The sequence below is a fragment of the Hoplias malabaricus genome, chromosome 5 (assembly GCF_029633855.1).
Source record: "Hoplias malabaricus isolate fHopMal1 chromosome 5, fHopMal1.hap1, whole genome shotgun sequence".
NCBI classification, from domain to species: Eukaryota; Metazoa; Chordata; class Actinopteri; order Characiformes; family Erythrinidae; genus Hoplias; species Hoplias malabaricus.
In genome coordinates this window covers 58,467,719-58,486,217 of record NC_089804.1, presented here as the reverse complement: position 1 = coordinate 58,486,217, position 18,499 = coordinate 58,467,719, and the positions used below count along the sequence as shown (strand labels likewise).

At 44.3% G+C, this 18,499-nt stretch overlaps 2 protein-coding genes across 2 annotated transcripts in view; both read left to right on the top strand.

Annotated features, from left to right (window-relative positions):
- The window catches only part of LOC136697348 (microphthalmia-associated transcription factor-like), a 30,159-nt gene extending 29,646 nt beyond the window's left edge, over positions 1–513 (top strand). Inside the window, exon 10 of the mRNA XM_066672384.1 lies at positions 196–513. Coding sequence (XP_066528481.1) covers positions 196–513 — 318 coding nt within the window. The remainder of the gene's footprint in view (positions 1–195) is intronic.
- Positions 514–12,038: 11,525 nt separating this feature from the next.
- LOC136695992 (zinc finger protein 135-like) lies at positions 12,039–16,510 on the top strand. Its single transcript, XM_066670039.1, has 2 exons — positions 12,039–12,168; positions 13,951–16,510. The coding sequence occupies exon 2, from the start codon at positions 14,071–14,073 to the stop codon at positions 15,145–15,147; it is 1,077 nt and encodes a 358-aa protein (XP_066526136.1). The 5' UTR covers positions 12,039–12,168; positions 13,951–14,070; the 3' UTR covers positions 15,148–16,510.
- The last annotated feature ends 1,989 nt before the right edge of the window (positions 16,511–18,499 follow it).

Sequence of the window (18,499 nt, the reverse complement as noted above, 5' to 3'; positions counted from 1 at the left end):
TAAATAACAGCCATGATTGTCATCAGTATATATGTATTAATCATATCTTTAATAATGATTAACAATCAATAATAACAATCAATAGTAATAATAAATATGAAGAGTCATAATAAACAGTAATAATAATTCATTAAACAGTAATTATTCTCTCTCTCTCTCTCTCTCTCTCTCTCTCTCTCTCTCTCTCTCTCTCAGGAGTTGGAGATGCAGGCTCGTGCTCATGGTCTCTCCGTGGTGTCGTCTCCCCTGTGTTCTCCAGACGTTTCTGGACGTCATATCAAGCAGGAGCGTGTTCTCGGGGACTGTACGCAGGATGTTTACCACAGCCCCCAGATAAACCCCCCACAGCCTGGGCAGGACGTGATCTCTGACACCAGGTCCTTCACCGCCACCACCGCCATCACCAAGCTGGACGACATCCTGATGGACGCGGAGACGCTGTCACCGGTAGCAACCGCGCTGTCCGATCCCAGCAGCTGCAAGAGCAACGTTAGCATGGAGGACGGCTGTTAGCGTCCAAACCAAAAAGGACAAACACGGGGTGATGCCGTTTGAGTCGAGTAAAAGGCCTTGTTTTCACTGCTTTGATTTTATTCTTATTTTTATTAATATTTATAAATGGAGTCATGTCCAAATTGGACGTCTAGCCAAAAAAACGAGACACTTTTCCAAACCCCAACTACTTGCTGACATTAAAGGTGCAATCAGTCATTTCCTTCACCTTCTGAAACAGCTGTTACCAGTATGAAACATGGCTGCCCCCATGTTATGGACAAACTTTGTGGAGCATAAAATGCTTTATTCAGGGACAACAGAGCGGTTTGATTCTTCATCTCACGTGAGTTACACTTTGACACAATCTCACATTTATTAAGATGTATTGTTAATTTTATAATGGTAAAAGTGACTGATCGCACATTTAATTGAAATGAAAGTAATTTGTCAAGTCAATATTTTTCAAAATATTTTAATCCTTTTTTCTTATTGAACAGAATCTGGATTTTGGAGCTGTGTAGAACATTAACATTAATAATAATAATAATATTAATGATAATAATAATGCATATTAATGCAGCTTTATTTATTATGTACAGTTTATTTTGAGCATTTTTATCACAAATCTCTGAATCTCTGATTGTTGAAACTGTTTCAAAATTTGAACAAATGTGTTCATGAAATATTATAAAATAATGTTTGACATATGTTTTTTAGCTCTTTTAGCCAGACGTCCAAATACTTTATTATATCTTATGAATACTTTCAGGATTTTTTTTGTGGAAAAAGCATCTGAGATATTGTTTATTTACCTTCATCCAGGGGTTCTTTACCTGTTTTAGAGTGCAACCCCCCACTGACTCCTCCCATAACATCCAGTGGAGCCAATCACACAAGCTCCCAAATTATAACCAACCCACTGACTCCTCCCATAACATCCAGCAGTGTGTAAACTATAACCGATACAGATTGATCCACACAAACGCTTCTGTGTTAATGAGTACAGAGTGTGTGCAGTCAGGAACCAGCAGCGCCTCCTACAGTTTAGTTCTGCTATGAGTTCTGTCTCCCCCTGCTGGAGAAACGTGTGGAGACTGTGGGTTTAGTGAGGGATGATGATTGGTCGGTGGGTCTGCGGTAATCGTGTGCTGGGAGGACTGTACGGTTTGCAGTGGGATATACTTTTGCCACTCCCAGGTTAAGAGCCCCAGCCCTAGATTTTATTTTGTTCTGTACATGATTTCTGTTGAAAATGATTTCCCAGCTTGGAGTTCATCCGTAGCAGAAACATGGATTATTTCCTGAATTGTTTTAATGATTTGTGGTTAAAGTGTGTTTTATTTGCTTTGAACCCTTTGCTCCTTGTGTGGGGTGGTTTTTGGTAACACAGTAAATCCTGAGTTTATAATGCCTTATAAAGATATATTTGTTATAAAACATGTATAACCACCTTATAGCACCTGTTAAAAATATGGGTATATTTATGCATGCATAACACAGTTTCAAGAACTGTGCGCACTTCATGTCTTTATAATGTCAGGTGTCATACGGCATAATAACGACGTCTGTAAACATGCTGTAAAAGCAGTAACCCCCCACCCCTCCCCCACCACATCAGAGAGACGGGAGGATTTATAAGGTGTGTGTGTGTGTGTGTGTGTGTGTGTAGCAGGAGGAGTTTTGTGCATGGTACATCCCCCTCGTCTCCACAGTGGAACACAGTTCTGTTTCTTAATGAAACGTCTGTGTCCTGCTTTGGTCCAAACCCCACGAGCCCCACAGCAGTGTTCTCCCCCTGTGTAAACAGCCCCTGTTCAGAACGCCCGCTTTCAGCACCTGTTCCTTTAAATGATAATGAGCCGCTCGCTGTTCACCCCGACCCCGAGCGCACAGCAGTGAGGAGCGAGGAGCAGAAGCTCTGGTTTTTAGCCGTTTTCACTCTGTTCTCTTTCTTCTCCGTTTTTACTCAGTGCTCTTATTTCTCCGCGCTTGTTGTGTCTGTTTTGCTGAGTTTAACCTCGTCTTTGCGCTCTCACATAAACACGGGTCCAGCGCTGTGATTGGACAGACTCAGACGAGGGGGCGGGGCCATTCTAAAGTCTCTGCACTTAACGTCAGAAGCGGAGCAGCATCAGAACGACTCGTTTTAGTCCATGTTTTCGGACTTAGAACACACAGTATACTGACAGGGGTCTTGTTTCACAGTGTGTGGGTTGGTGGACTCCAGATTCACACTTTAACATGAGCATGCTCTGAACAAAGGGTTTTCATAATCGATTGTGCCAGCTGACTTTTATTTTGCGAGGTATGGGGGTGATATGAACAGGTGTAAACAGGTGTTATAATGCATCACATTTACAGAACCCTGAATTCATGAAGTGCTGTGTTACAGCTTTGTGTTGTGTGTTATACATGTTTTTACAACTGCTTATGAAGTGATATACTCTGCATTACAGTGTATCATATAGATACAGGTTATAGATCCATTATAATGCATTATAGACTCAAAATAACGTGTTGCCCAATATTTTTATGGCTTTGTTGAGAACACTGGATGTCCGAGGTTATATTACTGAGAAACAGAAGAGCACTGTTTTCTTGTGCTGTGAGGGTTATAACATGTTTATAATGTGCTGTTACAGCGTGACTGATTGTTGTAACGACTGTATGATGTATAAGCTGTATTGTTATTGTATATTTATGCTCTTTTCTTCATGTACATCTGTAGCAGGTGTGCTATAACGCCTTTGAATAACACGTGTGCCGCTCCGTTATCGCCACACGCAGGTTTTAGGAACGCTGCAGCGTTTGGCACTATGCAAAACAACCGCCAATTTCAGACTAAGCTAATCAAGCAGTGATAGATTCATTCACTCAAACGTGTCCAAATCCTTGTATCTCCGCTCTGTTGTTTATTTCAACACCATTCTACAACAGCAGCCGTGTGAGAGCCTCGTAAAATGGCCCCAAAGCTTCAAAGACCTTGGGGTTTTCAAGGTTTTACGCCTGAACTGAAAAGGTGTTAATCAGGAGAGTGTTCCTCTCTTCACTGCAGTCTCTACTCTCCTGGGATGGACTTACAGGTCGGAACATTGCTGTGAGGATCTGATGGCATTCAGCCGGTGAGGATCAGGAGCTGGTGTTGGGGATTAGTTCTGGATACTCAACACTCCAACTCACACCAGAGGAACCCCATCACTCCAGAGAACACAGTTCCACTGTTCCACACACCAGAGGAACCCCATCACTCCAGAGAACACAGTTCCACTGTTCCACACACCAGAGGAACCCCATCGCTCCAGAGAACACAGTTCCACTGTTCCACACACCAGAGGAACCCCATCACTCCAGAGAACACGGTTCCACTGTTCCACACACCAGAGGAACTCCATCACTCCAGAGAACACTGTTCCACACACCAGAGGAACCCCATCACTCCAGAGAACACGGTTCCACTGTTCCACACACCAGGAGAACCCCATCACTCCAGAGAACACAGTTCCACTGTTCCACACACCAGAGGAACTCCATCACTCCAGAGAACACTGTTCCACACACCAGAGGAACCCCATCACTCCAGAGAACACGGTTCCACTGTTCCACACACCAGGAGAACCCCATCACTCCAGAGAACACAGTTCCACTGTTCCACACACCAGAGGAACCCCATCACTCCAGAGAACACGGTTCCACTGTTCCACACACCAGGGGAACCCCATCACTCCAGAGAACACGGTTCCACTGTTCCACACACCAGAGGAACTCCATCACTCCAGAGAACACAGTTCCACTGTTCCACACACCAGAGGAACCCCATCACTCCAGAGAACACGGTTCCACTGTTCCACACACCAGAGGAACCCCATCACTCCAGAGAACACGGTTCCACTGTTCCATACACCAGGAGAACCCCATCACTCCAGAGAACACAGTTCCACTGTTCCACACACCAGAGGAACCCCATCACTCCAGAGAACACAGTTCCACTGTTCCACACACCAGAGGAACCCCATCACTCCAGAGAACACGGTACCACTGTTCCACACACCAGAGGAACTCCATCACTCCAGAGAACACGGTACCACTGTTCCACACACCAGAGGAACTCCATCACTCCAGAGAACACTGTTCCACACACCAGAGGAACCCCATCACTCCAGAGAACACGGTTCCACTGTTCCACACACCAGAGGAACTCCATCACTCCAGAGAACACGGTTCCACTGTTCCACACACCAGAGGAACTCCATCACTCCAGAGAACACGGTTCCACTGTTCCACACACCAGAGGAACCCCATCACTCCAGAGAACACGTTACAACTGTTCCACACACCAGAGGAACTCCATCACTCCAGAGAACACGGTACCACTGTTCCACACACCAGAGGAACTCCATCACTCCAGAGAACACTGTTCCACACACCAGAGGAACCCCATCACTCCAGAGAACACGGTTCCACTGTTCCACACACCAGGAGAACCCCATCACTCCAGAGAACACAGTTCCACTGTTCCACACACCAGAGGAACCCCATCACTCCAGAGAACACAGTTCCACTGTTCCACACACCAGAGGAACCCCATCACTCCAGAGAACACGGTACCACTGTTCCACACACCAGAGGAACTCCATCACTCCAGAGAACACTGTTCCACACACCAGAGGAACCCCATCACTCCAGAGAACACGGTTCCACTGTTCCACACACCAGAGGAACTCCATCACTCCAGAGAACACGGTTCCACTGTTCCACACACCAGAGGAACTCCATCACTCCAGAGAACACAGTTCCACTGTTCCACACACCAGAGGAACTCCATCACTCCAGAGAACACAGTTCCACTGTTCCACACACCAGAGGAACTCCGTCGCTCCAGAGAACACAGTTCCACTGTTCCACACACCAGAGGAACTCCATCACTCCAGAGAACACAGTTCCACTGTTCCACACACCAGAGGAACTCCATCGCACCAGAGAACACAGTTCCACTGTTCCACACACCAGAGGAACTCCATCACTCCAGAGAACACAGTTCCACTGTTCCATACACCAGAGGAACCCCATCGCTCCAGAGAACACAGTTCCACTGTTCCACACACCAGAGGAACCCCATCAATCCAGAGAACACAGTTCCACTGTTCCACACACCAGAGGAACCCCATCACTCCAGAGAACACAGTTCCACTGTTCCACATCAGTATTGCAGTGCTTTATGTCCTACTCTGTATGGTCCATGCTGGGCATGGTGAACATAGGCTCATGTGCAGCTGCTCCAGAACATCCTATTTCATTATACAATTACATTTCCAGATCCTCTCTTACATAACTGTAGCTAAATGCAATCAAATCCTCACAGCAGTGTTCCTCTACATCTACCCTGTGAAAATGAGAACTAAAACCCAGCTCTAGTCGAAAGAGTAGAGGCTGCTCTGGCGCTAAAGAGAGGAACCCTGGACGAAGGGTGAACGCTGAATCCTCACTGTTCCTGAGCAGAGAGCAATCAAATCAGAGCTACACACACAGCAATGCGGGGGAGAGGGAGGGCGATCCGTGCCTTACACTGTAAACATTAACACTCCTCTCTCTCCTCCACCATTTGTCTTTGGACGTTTGTTTCTCTTCGGAAAGCTTTCGGACACCTGGCCTTTTTTTTTTTAGAATGATTCTGAACAATAGGTGGGTGTTTACTGTTCTTCAAATGTTTGTTTACCTCTGAGTTTTTGCCAAATTTGTTATTATTCATCACCAGTGCCCCCTATCTGTGGAGGACAGTAGCTCATCTGTTGCTGTACAGTTTGCGTTTGTCATCTTTGTGGTCATCAGTGGACATGGGTGGATGCTGGCTTCAGTCAGCACTGCTGTGTCTGATCCACTTGTACCAACAAGATTGGCCAAAGATCCACACGCTGTAAACAACACGTTCCCAACAAGTGATTCATCATTAAATAACAACTAAATGCTTTTTGATTAATAACAAATCTCACCTGTAGAAGCAGCACAGGGCTCTAACACCGCCCCCTGCTGATGGAAGATATTCTTTCAGACAGCGACAACACATTTATTCCCAGTGTTTGGCGACTAGGTGCAGTGTCAGGGTGAAAGTGTGTGTGTGTGTTTTCTACAGACCTCATCTGCTGTAGGGTCATCCAAACCCAGACTATACTCAGGTTTCTTCACACAGAGTCTGGCTAGTGTTCCACTAGCTTCACAACTTCCTCCACTTAACGTGGCCAAGAACCACCTACTACTGCAGGATATAAACCTGAGTGACACACAGTGCTGATTTCACATGACGTGTAGAAAGAGACTGTCTTTGATTCACGTTGGACCAATACCAGAGCCAGGACAAAACGATACATGAAAGTGCATATAGGCGGATGTACAGAGAACCAATCAGAACGCAGCTGGCAGGATCCTGACACTGAAGCCGGGTCAGTGCACTGAAAGTATCAGACGCTCCGTCTACTTTTGGGCAGAGCATCTCTGGCTGAGACTAGCGTTCTACTACTGATGCTGCATTGTTTGTATTGCCATGGTGATGTCACTGTCATCAGTTCAGAGCTGCAGCAGAGGGAGGCTGGACCTGATAAACTCTATCAAACGGTTTCAGTGCAGAAACACAGTGAAAACTAAAAACATTGTTAAAAGGCTCGGTGTCCAGAAACTTTCAGTGTTTTCGTGGAGAGGCGTCCAATTATTTTTGCAGAAGGAGAATTAACTACTGAATGTAAATTTATACAGTGTTACCTGCCAGAATGTGTCGCAACAACTGAAAATTATATATAACTTATGCAAATAATATGCTAAATAGCCTCTTGTGGTTGGTTTAGTTGTGAGTTTTATATTTAAGCAATAATTTTGGGACAACGGCAATCAGAGGGAAGCAATAACAACTTACAGATCAGTGACATCACAGATCAGTGTCATTACAGATCAGTGTCATTACAGACCAGTGACATCACAGATCAGTGTCATCACAGATCAGTGACGTTACAGACCAGTAGCATTACAGATCAGTGTCATTACAGATCAGTGATGTCACAGATCAGTGACATCACAGATCAGTGTCGTTACACATCAGTGTCATTACAGATCAGTGACATCACAGATCAGTAAAATGGAAATTCAACCAGATTTCTCTAAGAAAGTGGTCACTGAACATGCAGCAGTTACACATTTCCAAGTCCCAAGAGACACTGTAGGATCAAATCGACAGGTTTTTGTTGATTTTCTGTATAAAAAAAATAAAGTTAATTCTACAGAAAACTGCCTCCTACAGTTAATACACCTTCAATTCATATTATAATTTTAGTAATGTAAATTGACTTGCGCTTTTGGTGTCTAAATATTCCTTTGAGATCTGAGTAGTTATGACTTCCACATCGTCATGGTTTCGATGTGTTGCAGGTCGACATAAGAAATGAAACTCTGAATTCCGGGGAGTTTGGCAGAAGCCACAGATGACAAAGAGATTCAGAAACTCATGAACATTTAGAAATTATTTTTTAATAACATTTAAAATTTATTAAAAGCAAAAGGCAGCAGATGACACACAACAACTAGAAACAAATAGTTTAGTAACTAATAACCGTACATATTCAGTTATGTATATTATCACTTGTACAGTAAGTATTTTACTGTTTAACAACATAAACACAGCTACACAAAATTAAATTAAACTAATTTTGTAAGAAAACATCTGCAGTCCTAGCTACTGTCCTAGCTACTGGACTGCGGGGGGCGTCCTGCCCCTAACACACTGATGTGGAGTGAATAACTATACTATAAACCTGTAGATGATTAATTATTAAACAAGGCAAGGGAAATCAGAGGAAATAGAGGGTAATTTCCCTGCGCCTTCGGGATGGGGAAAGGGCTCTGACTGTTGTTTGTGCTTATGCACCGAACAGCAGTTCAGAGTACCATGTCTTCTAGGGGACTGTAGAGGGGGTGCTGGAGAACACTCATTCTGGGGACTCCATTGTTCTGCTGGGGGACTTCAACGCTCACGTGGGTAATGACAGTGAGACCTGGAGAGGCATGATTGGGAGGAACGGCCCCGCTGATCTGAACCCAAGTGGTTTTCAGTTATTGGATTTCTGTTCCCGTCACAGTTTGTCCATTACGAACACCATGTTCGAGCATAAGGGTGTTCACAAGTACACCTGGCATCAGGATACCCTAGGCCGCATTTCGATGATCGACTTTATAGTCGTATCATCGGACCTGTGGCCATATGTTCTGGACACTCGGGTGAAGAGAGGTGCTGAGCTGTCAACTGATCACCACCTTGTGGTGAGTTGGATCAGATGGCGGGGGAGGATGCCGGACAGACCTGGCAGGCCTAAACGTGTGCTGGGGGTTTGCTGGGAACTTTTGGCAGAGGAACCAGTCAGAAAGATCTTCAACTCCGACATCTGGCAGAGCTTCGACTGCATCCCGGGGGGAGGCTGGTGACATTGAGTCCGAGTGGGCCATGTTCCGGACCTCCAGAACATGGACACCCCGGGTGAGGGAGGCTGTCAAGCTGAAGAAAGAGTCCTATCAAGCCTGGTTGGCTCGGGGGACTCTGGAGGCAACTGACAGGTACCGAGGAGCCAAGCGGCTCGCGGCTTCTGCTGTCGCTGAGGCAAAATCTCGGGTGTGGGAGGAGTTCGGTGTGAACATGGAAAATGATTTTCGGTCGGCTCCGAGATCATCAGGTGACTCAGGAGGGGAAAGCGGCTTTCCACCTCCACTGTATACGGTGGGGGTGGGGAGTTGTTGAACTCGACTGGGGATTAGGCGGTGGAAGGAATACTTTGAGGATCTTCTCAATCCCACCAGCACGTCTTCCGCAGAGTTTGGGGACCCTGGGGGGGCTCGTCTATCACTGGGGCTAAGGTGGCCAAGGTGGTAGGAAAACTCCTTGGCGGTAGGGCCCCAGGGGTGGAAGAAGTTTGCCCTTGGTTACTCAAGGCTCTGGATGTTGTGGGGCTGTCCTGGCTGACATGTCTTTGCAATATCGCGTGGACATCGGGGGCAGTGCCTCTGGACCCGCAGACTGGGGTGGTGGTACCCCTTTTTAAAAAGGGGGATCAGAGGGTGTGTTCCAACTACAGGGGGATCACACTCCTCAGCCTCCCCAGTAAGGTCTATGCGGGGGTACTGGAGAAGAGCTCTTTACCCTCGCTAGGATCCTGGAGGCTGCGTGGGAGTTTGCTCAACCAGTCTACATGTGTTTTGTGGATCTGGAGAAGGGATTCGACTGTGTCCCTCGGGATATTCTGTGGGGGGTGCTTTGGCAGTATGGGATACTGGGCTCTTTGCTATAAGCCATCCAGTTCCTGTATACACAGAGCAGGAGTCTGGTTCGTATGGCTGGCAGTAAGTCCAACTTGTTTCAAGTCGGAGTTGGACTCCGTCAGGGCTGCCCGTTGTCACCAGTTCTGTTCATAATTTTTATGGACAGAATTTCTCTGCGTAGCCAAGTGGCGGAAGGTGTACGGTTTGGTGGTCTCAGGATTCCATGTCTACTTTTTGCGGATGATGTGGTCTTGTTGGCTTCGTCGAGCCGGGACCTCTTGCTGGACCAGTTTGCAGCTGAGTGTGAAGCGGTAGGGATGATCTACGTCCCAAACCCACCTATGGTCACGAGCTTTGGGTAGTGACCGAAAGAATGATATCGCAGGTACAAGCGGCTGAAATGGGTTTTCTCCGCAGGATGTCTGGACTCTTCCTTAGAGACAGGGTTAGGAGCTCGGACATCCGGGAGAGACTCGGAGTGGAGCCGCTGCTCCTCCACGTCGAGAGGAGCCAGTTGAAGTGGTTCGGGCATCTGGTTCGGATGCCTCCTGGACGCCTTCCTGGTGAGGTGTTCCGGGCATGTCCAACGGGGAGGAGGCCCCGGGGCAGACCAAGAACACGCTGGAGAGACTACATGTCTCGACTGGCCTGGGAACGCCTCGGTATACCCCCGGAGGAGCTGGAGTCGGTGGCTTGGGAGAGGGAGGTCTGGGTTTCTTTGCTCCTACTGCTTCCCCCGCGACCTGGACCTGGATAAGCAGTGGATAATGGATGGATGGATGGATGGATGACAGTGATATGGGCTCTTTAACCCTGTGATTGAGTTAGATTTCACTCTGGATGGCTCCGGGTGACTGTCTGTGAGGAGTGTGGTGTGTTCTCCCTGTGTCTGTGTGGGTTTCCTCCGGGTGACTGTCTGTGAGGAGTGTGGTGTGTTCTCTCTGTGTCTGCGTGGGTTTCCTCCGGGTGACTGTCTGTGAAGAGTGTGTTGTGTTCTCCCTGTGTCTGCGTGGGTTTCCTCCGGGTGACTGTCTGTGAGGAGTGTGGTGTGTTCTCCCTGTGTCTGCGTGGGTTTCCTCCGGGTGACTGTCTGTGAGGAGTGTGGTGTGTTCTCCCTGTGTCTCTGTGGGTTTCCTCCGGGTGACTGTCTGTGAGGAGTGTGGTGTGTTCTCCCTGTGTCTCTGTGGGTTTCCTCCGGGTGACTGTCTGTGAGGAGTGTGGTGTGTTCTCTCTGTGTCTGCGTGGGTTTCCTCCGGGTGACTGTCTGTTTGGAGTGTGGTGTGTTCTCCCAGTGTCTGCGTGGGTTTCCTCCGGGTGCTCTGGTTTCCTCCCTCGCTCCAAAAACACACGTTGGTAGAGAGACAGGACCCTGGAGCTGTGACAGAGACACTACGTGCTGCTCTACTGCACTGAATGAAGTATTATTTCCTATTAGTCTATTTTTATATTTTGTATATCTGTTTCTGGTTATTTACTGTTGTTACTGCACTTATTATTTATGCGTATTTTGATGTTACCCTGCTGCAGGGTGTTGACCTCTGCCTCACCACAAGCATTTCAATGCCTGAATGTCCAGACATGCAAATGACAAATAAACACGGAAACAACTGTTTCTGTTGTTTGGGGATCAACTGTTTATTTGAGTTATGAAAGAATTTCTCCCAGTTCTGTGAGTTTTTTACTGATTAATGTATAGGTGCCATCAGTTAAATGTCGTCAGAAGAATTGTAATCAAGTCAGAATCATTTTAAATCTGTAGAATTTGAACACTTGCTGCAGTTCCGGAGTTCTGCCACAAGATAGAGACAACACTAGATGCAAAAACATCACTGGTAACTTCAACAAGATTTGTGTATGTTTGAAAGATCTGACAGAGCGGGAGATACCGAACTGAGGACTTTGTCCATCATCTTCACGAGTCTGTGTAGCTGTATATTGAATACGGCCCGAAATAAATGTTAATATAATAATAATAATAAAAACACACTATTATAAATTATTACACTAAATTTATAGTCTACAATAATATAACTTTCAATAATAACATGACTTTCTGAAGCTGCTGCGATTTCAGAGCTATGTTTACATGCTAAAATGATTGAATTCCCAATTGGCCAATCAGCGACCTGCTTGATTAACGTAGTAGCCAATCAATACGCAGGAGGCGGGTTTGTTCGGAATAGAGGTGTGAATAACAAACGCTACCATTTCCCGCCCGTTTTAGTGCTGCTGTTCAGTGTGAGTCCAGGAGATGGCGTTAGTTCGTTGTCTGTGTTACTCCAAGTGCAGGAGAAGAAGAGCTCGCAGCGGCGCTCGGGAGAAGAGAGAAAAATAAAAATAAACTAAAAAATATAGAGGTTTAACAAGAAACAGGGGCTTATGCAGGTAAATACCGTTTCAATACTGATGTATTTCTGTTTTAATCCAAATATAAACAAAGAGAAATGGTCTATAAACAGATTAAACACATTATACACACCCACAATAAACAGCACAAAAACACACACAGTAAATAAATACATAATCAGCAAACTATTACTGAAAACATAATTCAGAAATCCACCACACACACCACACACAGACAGAGCTGGAGAATGGGATTAGTCTTTAAAATGTTTAACTTTATGTTTTTAATTATTGCTTATATCCAGATAGAAATCTGTAATGACACAAATACAATGTTATTTTTCGCTAAATTTAACAGATTCGATTAAAAAAAAAAATAAAATGGATTACAGACTGGGTTTTACAAAATCACTTATTCCAACTTTAATTCACTCAAATATAATACAGAGTACACACCAACATAGTATTTAACACACAATCACTTCATACACAATACACAACAATGTAATAAACAGGATACAGTGTATTATTCAGTGCACAACAACAGAACACTCAGTACACAGTAATGTAATAAACAATATGCAAATCACACAAAATCTCACACATCAATCAAATCAAACTGATTTGTGCAGCGCTTTTTACAGTAAGTTCCAGTGAAGGCAAAGTTTTAATATGAAATGTAAATATAAAACCCCCAGGAGAGCGAGGCCAGGGACAATATACCAACAAGTTATTGACAGAAAGGATTGACACAACACACGGCACTAATTCAGTATCAAAATATATCACAATATAAAAGCTAACAATGACATGACTGTTTCTCATTTTGAATATTTCAGTTTTCACATTATTTACAGCGTCTATCACTGACTGACGGCCATTAGAGGGCGCTGTCATCAGTTCAGAACTCAGTTTAAAATTTGGTTTAAAAATATTAGCATTGACAAAGCCCAGAGTTTCTGTTTGAGGGCGATGTCGTGTTGGTTTTAGTTCTGGTTAATGTTCGTATCGATATCGGATTTATATCGTATCGACCAAAATGAAGAAATATATTGTGATAAGTTTTGCTCGTATCGTCCGGCTCTAACAAAACAATACACACCGCGCAATTTCTGTTGTCACTGATGTTTCTGAATATTGTGTTTTTTTGTGTAAAACATTAACAGAAACATCACTGAAAACTTAGTTCACAAAATAAATAAAACACATAGTACCCAGTGTTAAATTATACACAAAAATGTAATACACGAGTACAATAACAACACAGAAGACACGTACAAGACATGTTACACAGAAAAATAAATATATAAAATCACGATCAGGAAACTAGTGTGGTAACTACTTCTGGCAGCGTCCGACTGAAGAGAAGAGACCAGTTTGGAGGCAGTGGATTTCTTTACGGAGCGCTCAGGTTCCAGGAGGAGGTCTAGAAGATCTCAAACGTCTCAAACATCTCAAAGGTCTGAGACTGGGTCCAGGACTGTGTCTGAACTGAGAACTGAGAGACACCCCTAAATACCCTTTTTTACAACCTCAAATGGACACTGCCATAAAACTCCTAGAGCTGACTGTATCGGTCTGACACTAAATTTACGAAGTGTGTGAGCCTTCAAACTGCGTTAGATGTTCAGGAGAGTGGTTTAATCCAACTACAGAAGCGAATAATTTACAACAAAAGTGATGAAACTCTCATCCGCAATCATCACTCAACCCTTATGCCATTGGACCCAGTCCCTGCTGCTTTTCTTCAAAATATCACTCTCTTGTCCCTCTCACGTTTCATTTCACATTATTTCACTGTTTTTTTTTTTTGTTTTCCAGAAAAGAAGGACGTTGTTTTACAGACCGTCTGCTGCTAGTGAAGCTTCCTCTTTCACACAGAGTTTAATTTCATCTTCACAGACAACACTCTGCAGAATTAACGACACAGGAAATTAAACCATGGATTCGACAGAAAGTAGCGACATTCAGCAGACGTCTTCAGACTCTTTCCTCGCGAACACTTCTCTCGCGCAGAGACAGAAAACTGCAGGCAAACGCAGTCTGTACCACTGCACTGAGTGCGGACGCACTTTTACCCAGCGAGCTCATCTCCAGCGGCACCAGAGGAGTCATACCGGAGAGAAACCGTACCCGTGCCCCGAGTGTGGAAGGAGGTTTAGCGTACAGAGCAGTCTCCGGAGACACCGGCAGATTCACAGAGATAACCGAGATAAACCGTACCGCTGCTCCGAGTGTGGGAAGAGTTTTATTCAGCAGTCGAATCTGCACGTCCATCAGCGAATTCACACCGGAGAGAAACCGTACCAGTGTTCGGAGTGCGGAAAGAGTTTCAGCGATGGATGCAATCTGAAAACACATGAACGTATTCACACCGGAGAGAAGCCATACCGCTGCTCAGAGTGCGGGAAGAGTTTTAACCAGCATAGTCATCTACAGCAGCACATGCGAATTCACACCGGAGAGAAACCGTACCACTGCACGGAGTGTGGGATGAGGTTTAATAACGTAGGTAACTTCAGAACACACCAGCGTATTCACTCTGGAGAGAGGCCTTATTGCTGCTCAGAGTGTGGGAGGAGCTTTACTCTCCGCATACATCTCCGAGTACATGAGCGAATTCATACCGGAGAGAAACCGTATCAGTGTTCGGAGTGTGGACAGAGCTTCACCGTACAGAACACTCTTCAACTACACCTCCGGACTCACACTGGAGAGAAACCTTATTACTGTTCAGACTGTGGGAAGAGCTTCAGTGTCTCCAGCACCCTCCATCGACACCGACGAATTCACACCAGAGAAAAACCCTACTCCTGCGCCGAATGTGGGAGGAGTTTTGCACGACAGAGTCATCTCCAACGACACCAGGGAATTCACACCGGAGAGAGTCCGTATTTGTGCTCGGAGTGTGGGTGCAGCTTCGGTCATTCTCACTCTCTCAAGACTCACACCTGCATAAAGACGGAGGCAGAAGCTTATGACATCTGCAGTGAGACAGAATATCCCTCCGCAGTGTGAGGGTTTCTTCCTTTCTGCATAGTGACGAGCGTGAGTTGTGTTAACTCGCCGTGCGTAGTCGGCTCTACGGAAACAGCTGATGCGTGGTGAGGGGACTGGCGCAGACTGTGTGCGTCGCATGGTTCAGGTGGATGCTGCAGGTTGTTGTTAGTGGAGGTCAGGACCAAGACCAGGCTTCAACTAGAGAAAATGAACTTTAAGGTTACTTTGTTCTTGCCGTAGTGGGGTAGATATTGCAGTAGTTTGTGATGTCATTTGTGCTGTAATTTTAGTAATATTCCGGCCTGTAGATCGCTTCTTGATAAAACTGACCAAGGCTTAAGGCTTCAGCTTCGAATCTTTGGCAGAAGTAACACATAAGATGCCTCTTAGGGGAGAGATATACATGCTGTTAACTACATGTCCGCGTACCCATCATGGCTGCCTCGCGTTTCCTGTACCCGTTTGGTGCGTAGGTTGTGCACGTCTTCAGAAAATAAACGTTGTGCCTATGCAAACGGTAGGGGGCAGTGCAGGCAATAAACAGCATCACAATGCTGGAAAGTTTAGAGAAGGCTACGTCAGAGCCAAGTCTGCAATTACCCACGTCTTTCTCTGTTCTGCCCTCTAGTGGAAACCTCCAGTTACAAGTGTAACACAGAGGCGAGTATGTGAACATATGACTGACTATGTGAACGCAAGTATATCTGTACCTTTAGTCCGTACCCTACACCGTACCCTAATGCACACCTCCCCAGTAACTACACATCACAACGACTGCAGTTCGTCCACATTTGGAACACCATGTATCAAAAATGGTGTGGAATGGAGTGTATAACGATGTGGAAGGACTTTAGGGAAAAATACAGGCACCTCCAAATAGACTCTTAACAAGGATCGGGACCCAGGTGTTTTTGTTTGTTTTCTGGCACCAAATGTAAACTACACTCAGTTTATAAACAGCTCCCTATTCCCTACATAGTGCACTTCACAACAGTGTAGGGGACTCAAGCAGAAGCATAAATCAGCCTTTAGTGTGAAGACGTAAACTCCACAAACACTGTGCAACATTACATCGTGACATCGTGAAAACTCGACTCCTCAGCAACACTGCGACCTCCTGTGTGCTGAAGTCAGACTTCATGATCAAGATCTCTCTTGTAGTTGTGGTCACACTGTGAGGTTTTGGAGCAAGTATCAGACACCGTTTGAAGATTATCACCCGTCTTTGGTCACAGAGAAAAAAATTAAGAACGTGACGCAATAAAAAACAGAAACTTCACCTCTTAGGAGGGTTTTTTTTGACAATATTATATAATTAAAAGAATAAAGAAATATTTAATTAAAGGGAAAATTAATTAAATATTTAATTATTAAAATTTGAAACAAAAGCTTAAATAATTTTGTAATTTAAATGTGCATTTTAAATGTTTTATTAATTATATAATTGAAAACTTTGAATTAATGATTTATCTATTTATATATTTATTTAATTCTCCTTGCGCTATGAAAAAATTAATTCTGTCAAAACATCATCCATCATCTGTTAGTGGGCGGGACTAACTCCGATCCAGTCAGATTGATTGGTTAGGGTTAGGGTAAGTTAGTTAGCGCTAGCTAGGTAGCGGTTGGCTAACACTAGCGGCGTGTCTAAAACTGCGCCCTATTCACTATAAAGTGCACTATTTTTGGGTTCCGCCATTTTGTATGAGTGTCCAAAAACCTAGTGCAGAATTTTCAGTGCACTCAAACAATCCCATAATGCACTGCAAAAGTTAGTGTACATGTACCCTAGCTGACACTAGAAACCCAGATACTGTGTTATTTGGTAAAAACCTCCTAAATTCAGTTCCCTATAATAGTGCACTGTATAGTGAGGGATATGGAGAATAGGGAGCCATTTTGGACACAGCGTAGGATCTTTTCTACCTAGCTAGCGCTAACTAACTTACCTTGTACAGGCTGTCTGTCAGGCGCTGGGGCGCACCCTGCCCAAATGTTGGTTTTATTTCACAAAGTAATAATTAAATGAAACAATTAATTAATTGTCCTTTCAATAAATCATTTATTTATTAATTTAGTTATAAAATATTGTCATAAAAAACCCTCCATACACCTCACAACCAAAGAATTCTTAAATGATCTGTGGTTCCTGCGACTGAGTTCACCCAACAACGATCACAATCATTCTCCCTCTCTCTGGGCTTCTGTTACAACACACTGTTATTTAGTGAGCCCTATATTCATTTTGGCTCATCTACATACGGCTCCCGACGGCTCCTGTGGCTTAAAGGCAGAGCCAGAAACTTTAATTTCATTATGTAATTCTATACAATTCTAAGAAAGGCATAATTCAGACTCTATTTTAAACACAGGTTTATTTTTTATTTAAAATGAAATAAATCATAATTTGAAACAGATACAGCCCTTTGATACAGCTCTTCTACTGCATTAACAGTTATATCATGTATTTTTTTCATAGTAATAATAATTAGTGCACACTTTCATTCATTTTTTTAACAAAACCCCAATGATGGCAGTACATTTCTGGAGGAGTTTTATTTAATTTTATTAATTAAACAAAATAAAAATTCTCTTTTCTCCAGGTGCTCCTCACAGTTGTAACACAACACGTAACGGTAATCTTTAAAATGAACAGCTCTCTGATACAAACAGAGCACAACCGCACTCTCCTATAAACAGTATTATTCAGAAATAACAGCTAATGTGTTGTGCCTCAGCTTCAGACGCTGTGTGTTTACCTCAGACCAGTTTCTGGAGATCCAGATCCTCCGTCCTACACCAGACTCAACCTCTGCTCGTCAGGTCCGTTCCGCAGACGTCTGCAAGATGTGCACATTGTTATCCCCAGAAAGGACTAACCCAAAGATAGAATCCTTCTGCAATTCCCAAGAAACGTTCACCAAGATTGAAGCCACAGGTTCCTCAGTCTTTAACCCCCAGGAGAGAAGCTTGCCCTGACTATCACAATATTTAAAGAAACGGATTATTTTAACTTTAGTAAATTTTTATTGTCTCTGCTCCAATAACTTTTTGGAGTTCTCCTTCTTTATTTACTTAATGTTGTTAAATGTTGCTTTTCTTATTAAACTTTGTTAAAAGTTCTACCTGTGTATCTCGTCACTAAGGCTACGTTCACACTGTAAACCGTATTCTGATTTTCGGTGAATGTGTGTGGGATTGATTGGGTCCCCCCAGAGTGTGTAGAGGGAATATATTTTGAGTGATAGAAATTATCACTAGGCAGATAAAAAAGGCAACATCAATGATTCTGGGGAACTGCTGCACTCTCTGGTTTGGTTAGGTTCAGAAGTTATGTCTATTACGTTGGAATAGTGTGAGTAAGAAGCGA

What these genes read in the sequence shown, in the direction of transcription:
- LOC136695992 (XM_066670039.1), top strand. Translation starts at nt 14,071, where the DNA reads ATGGATTCGACAGAAAGTAGCGACATTCAGCAGACGTCTTCAGACTCT.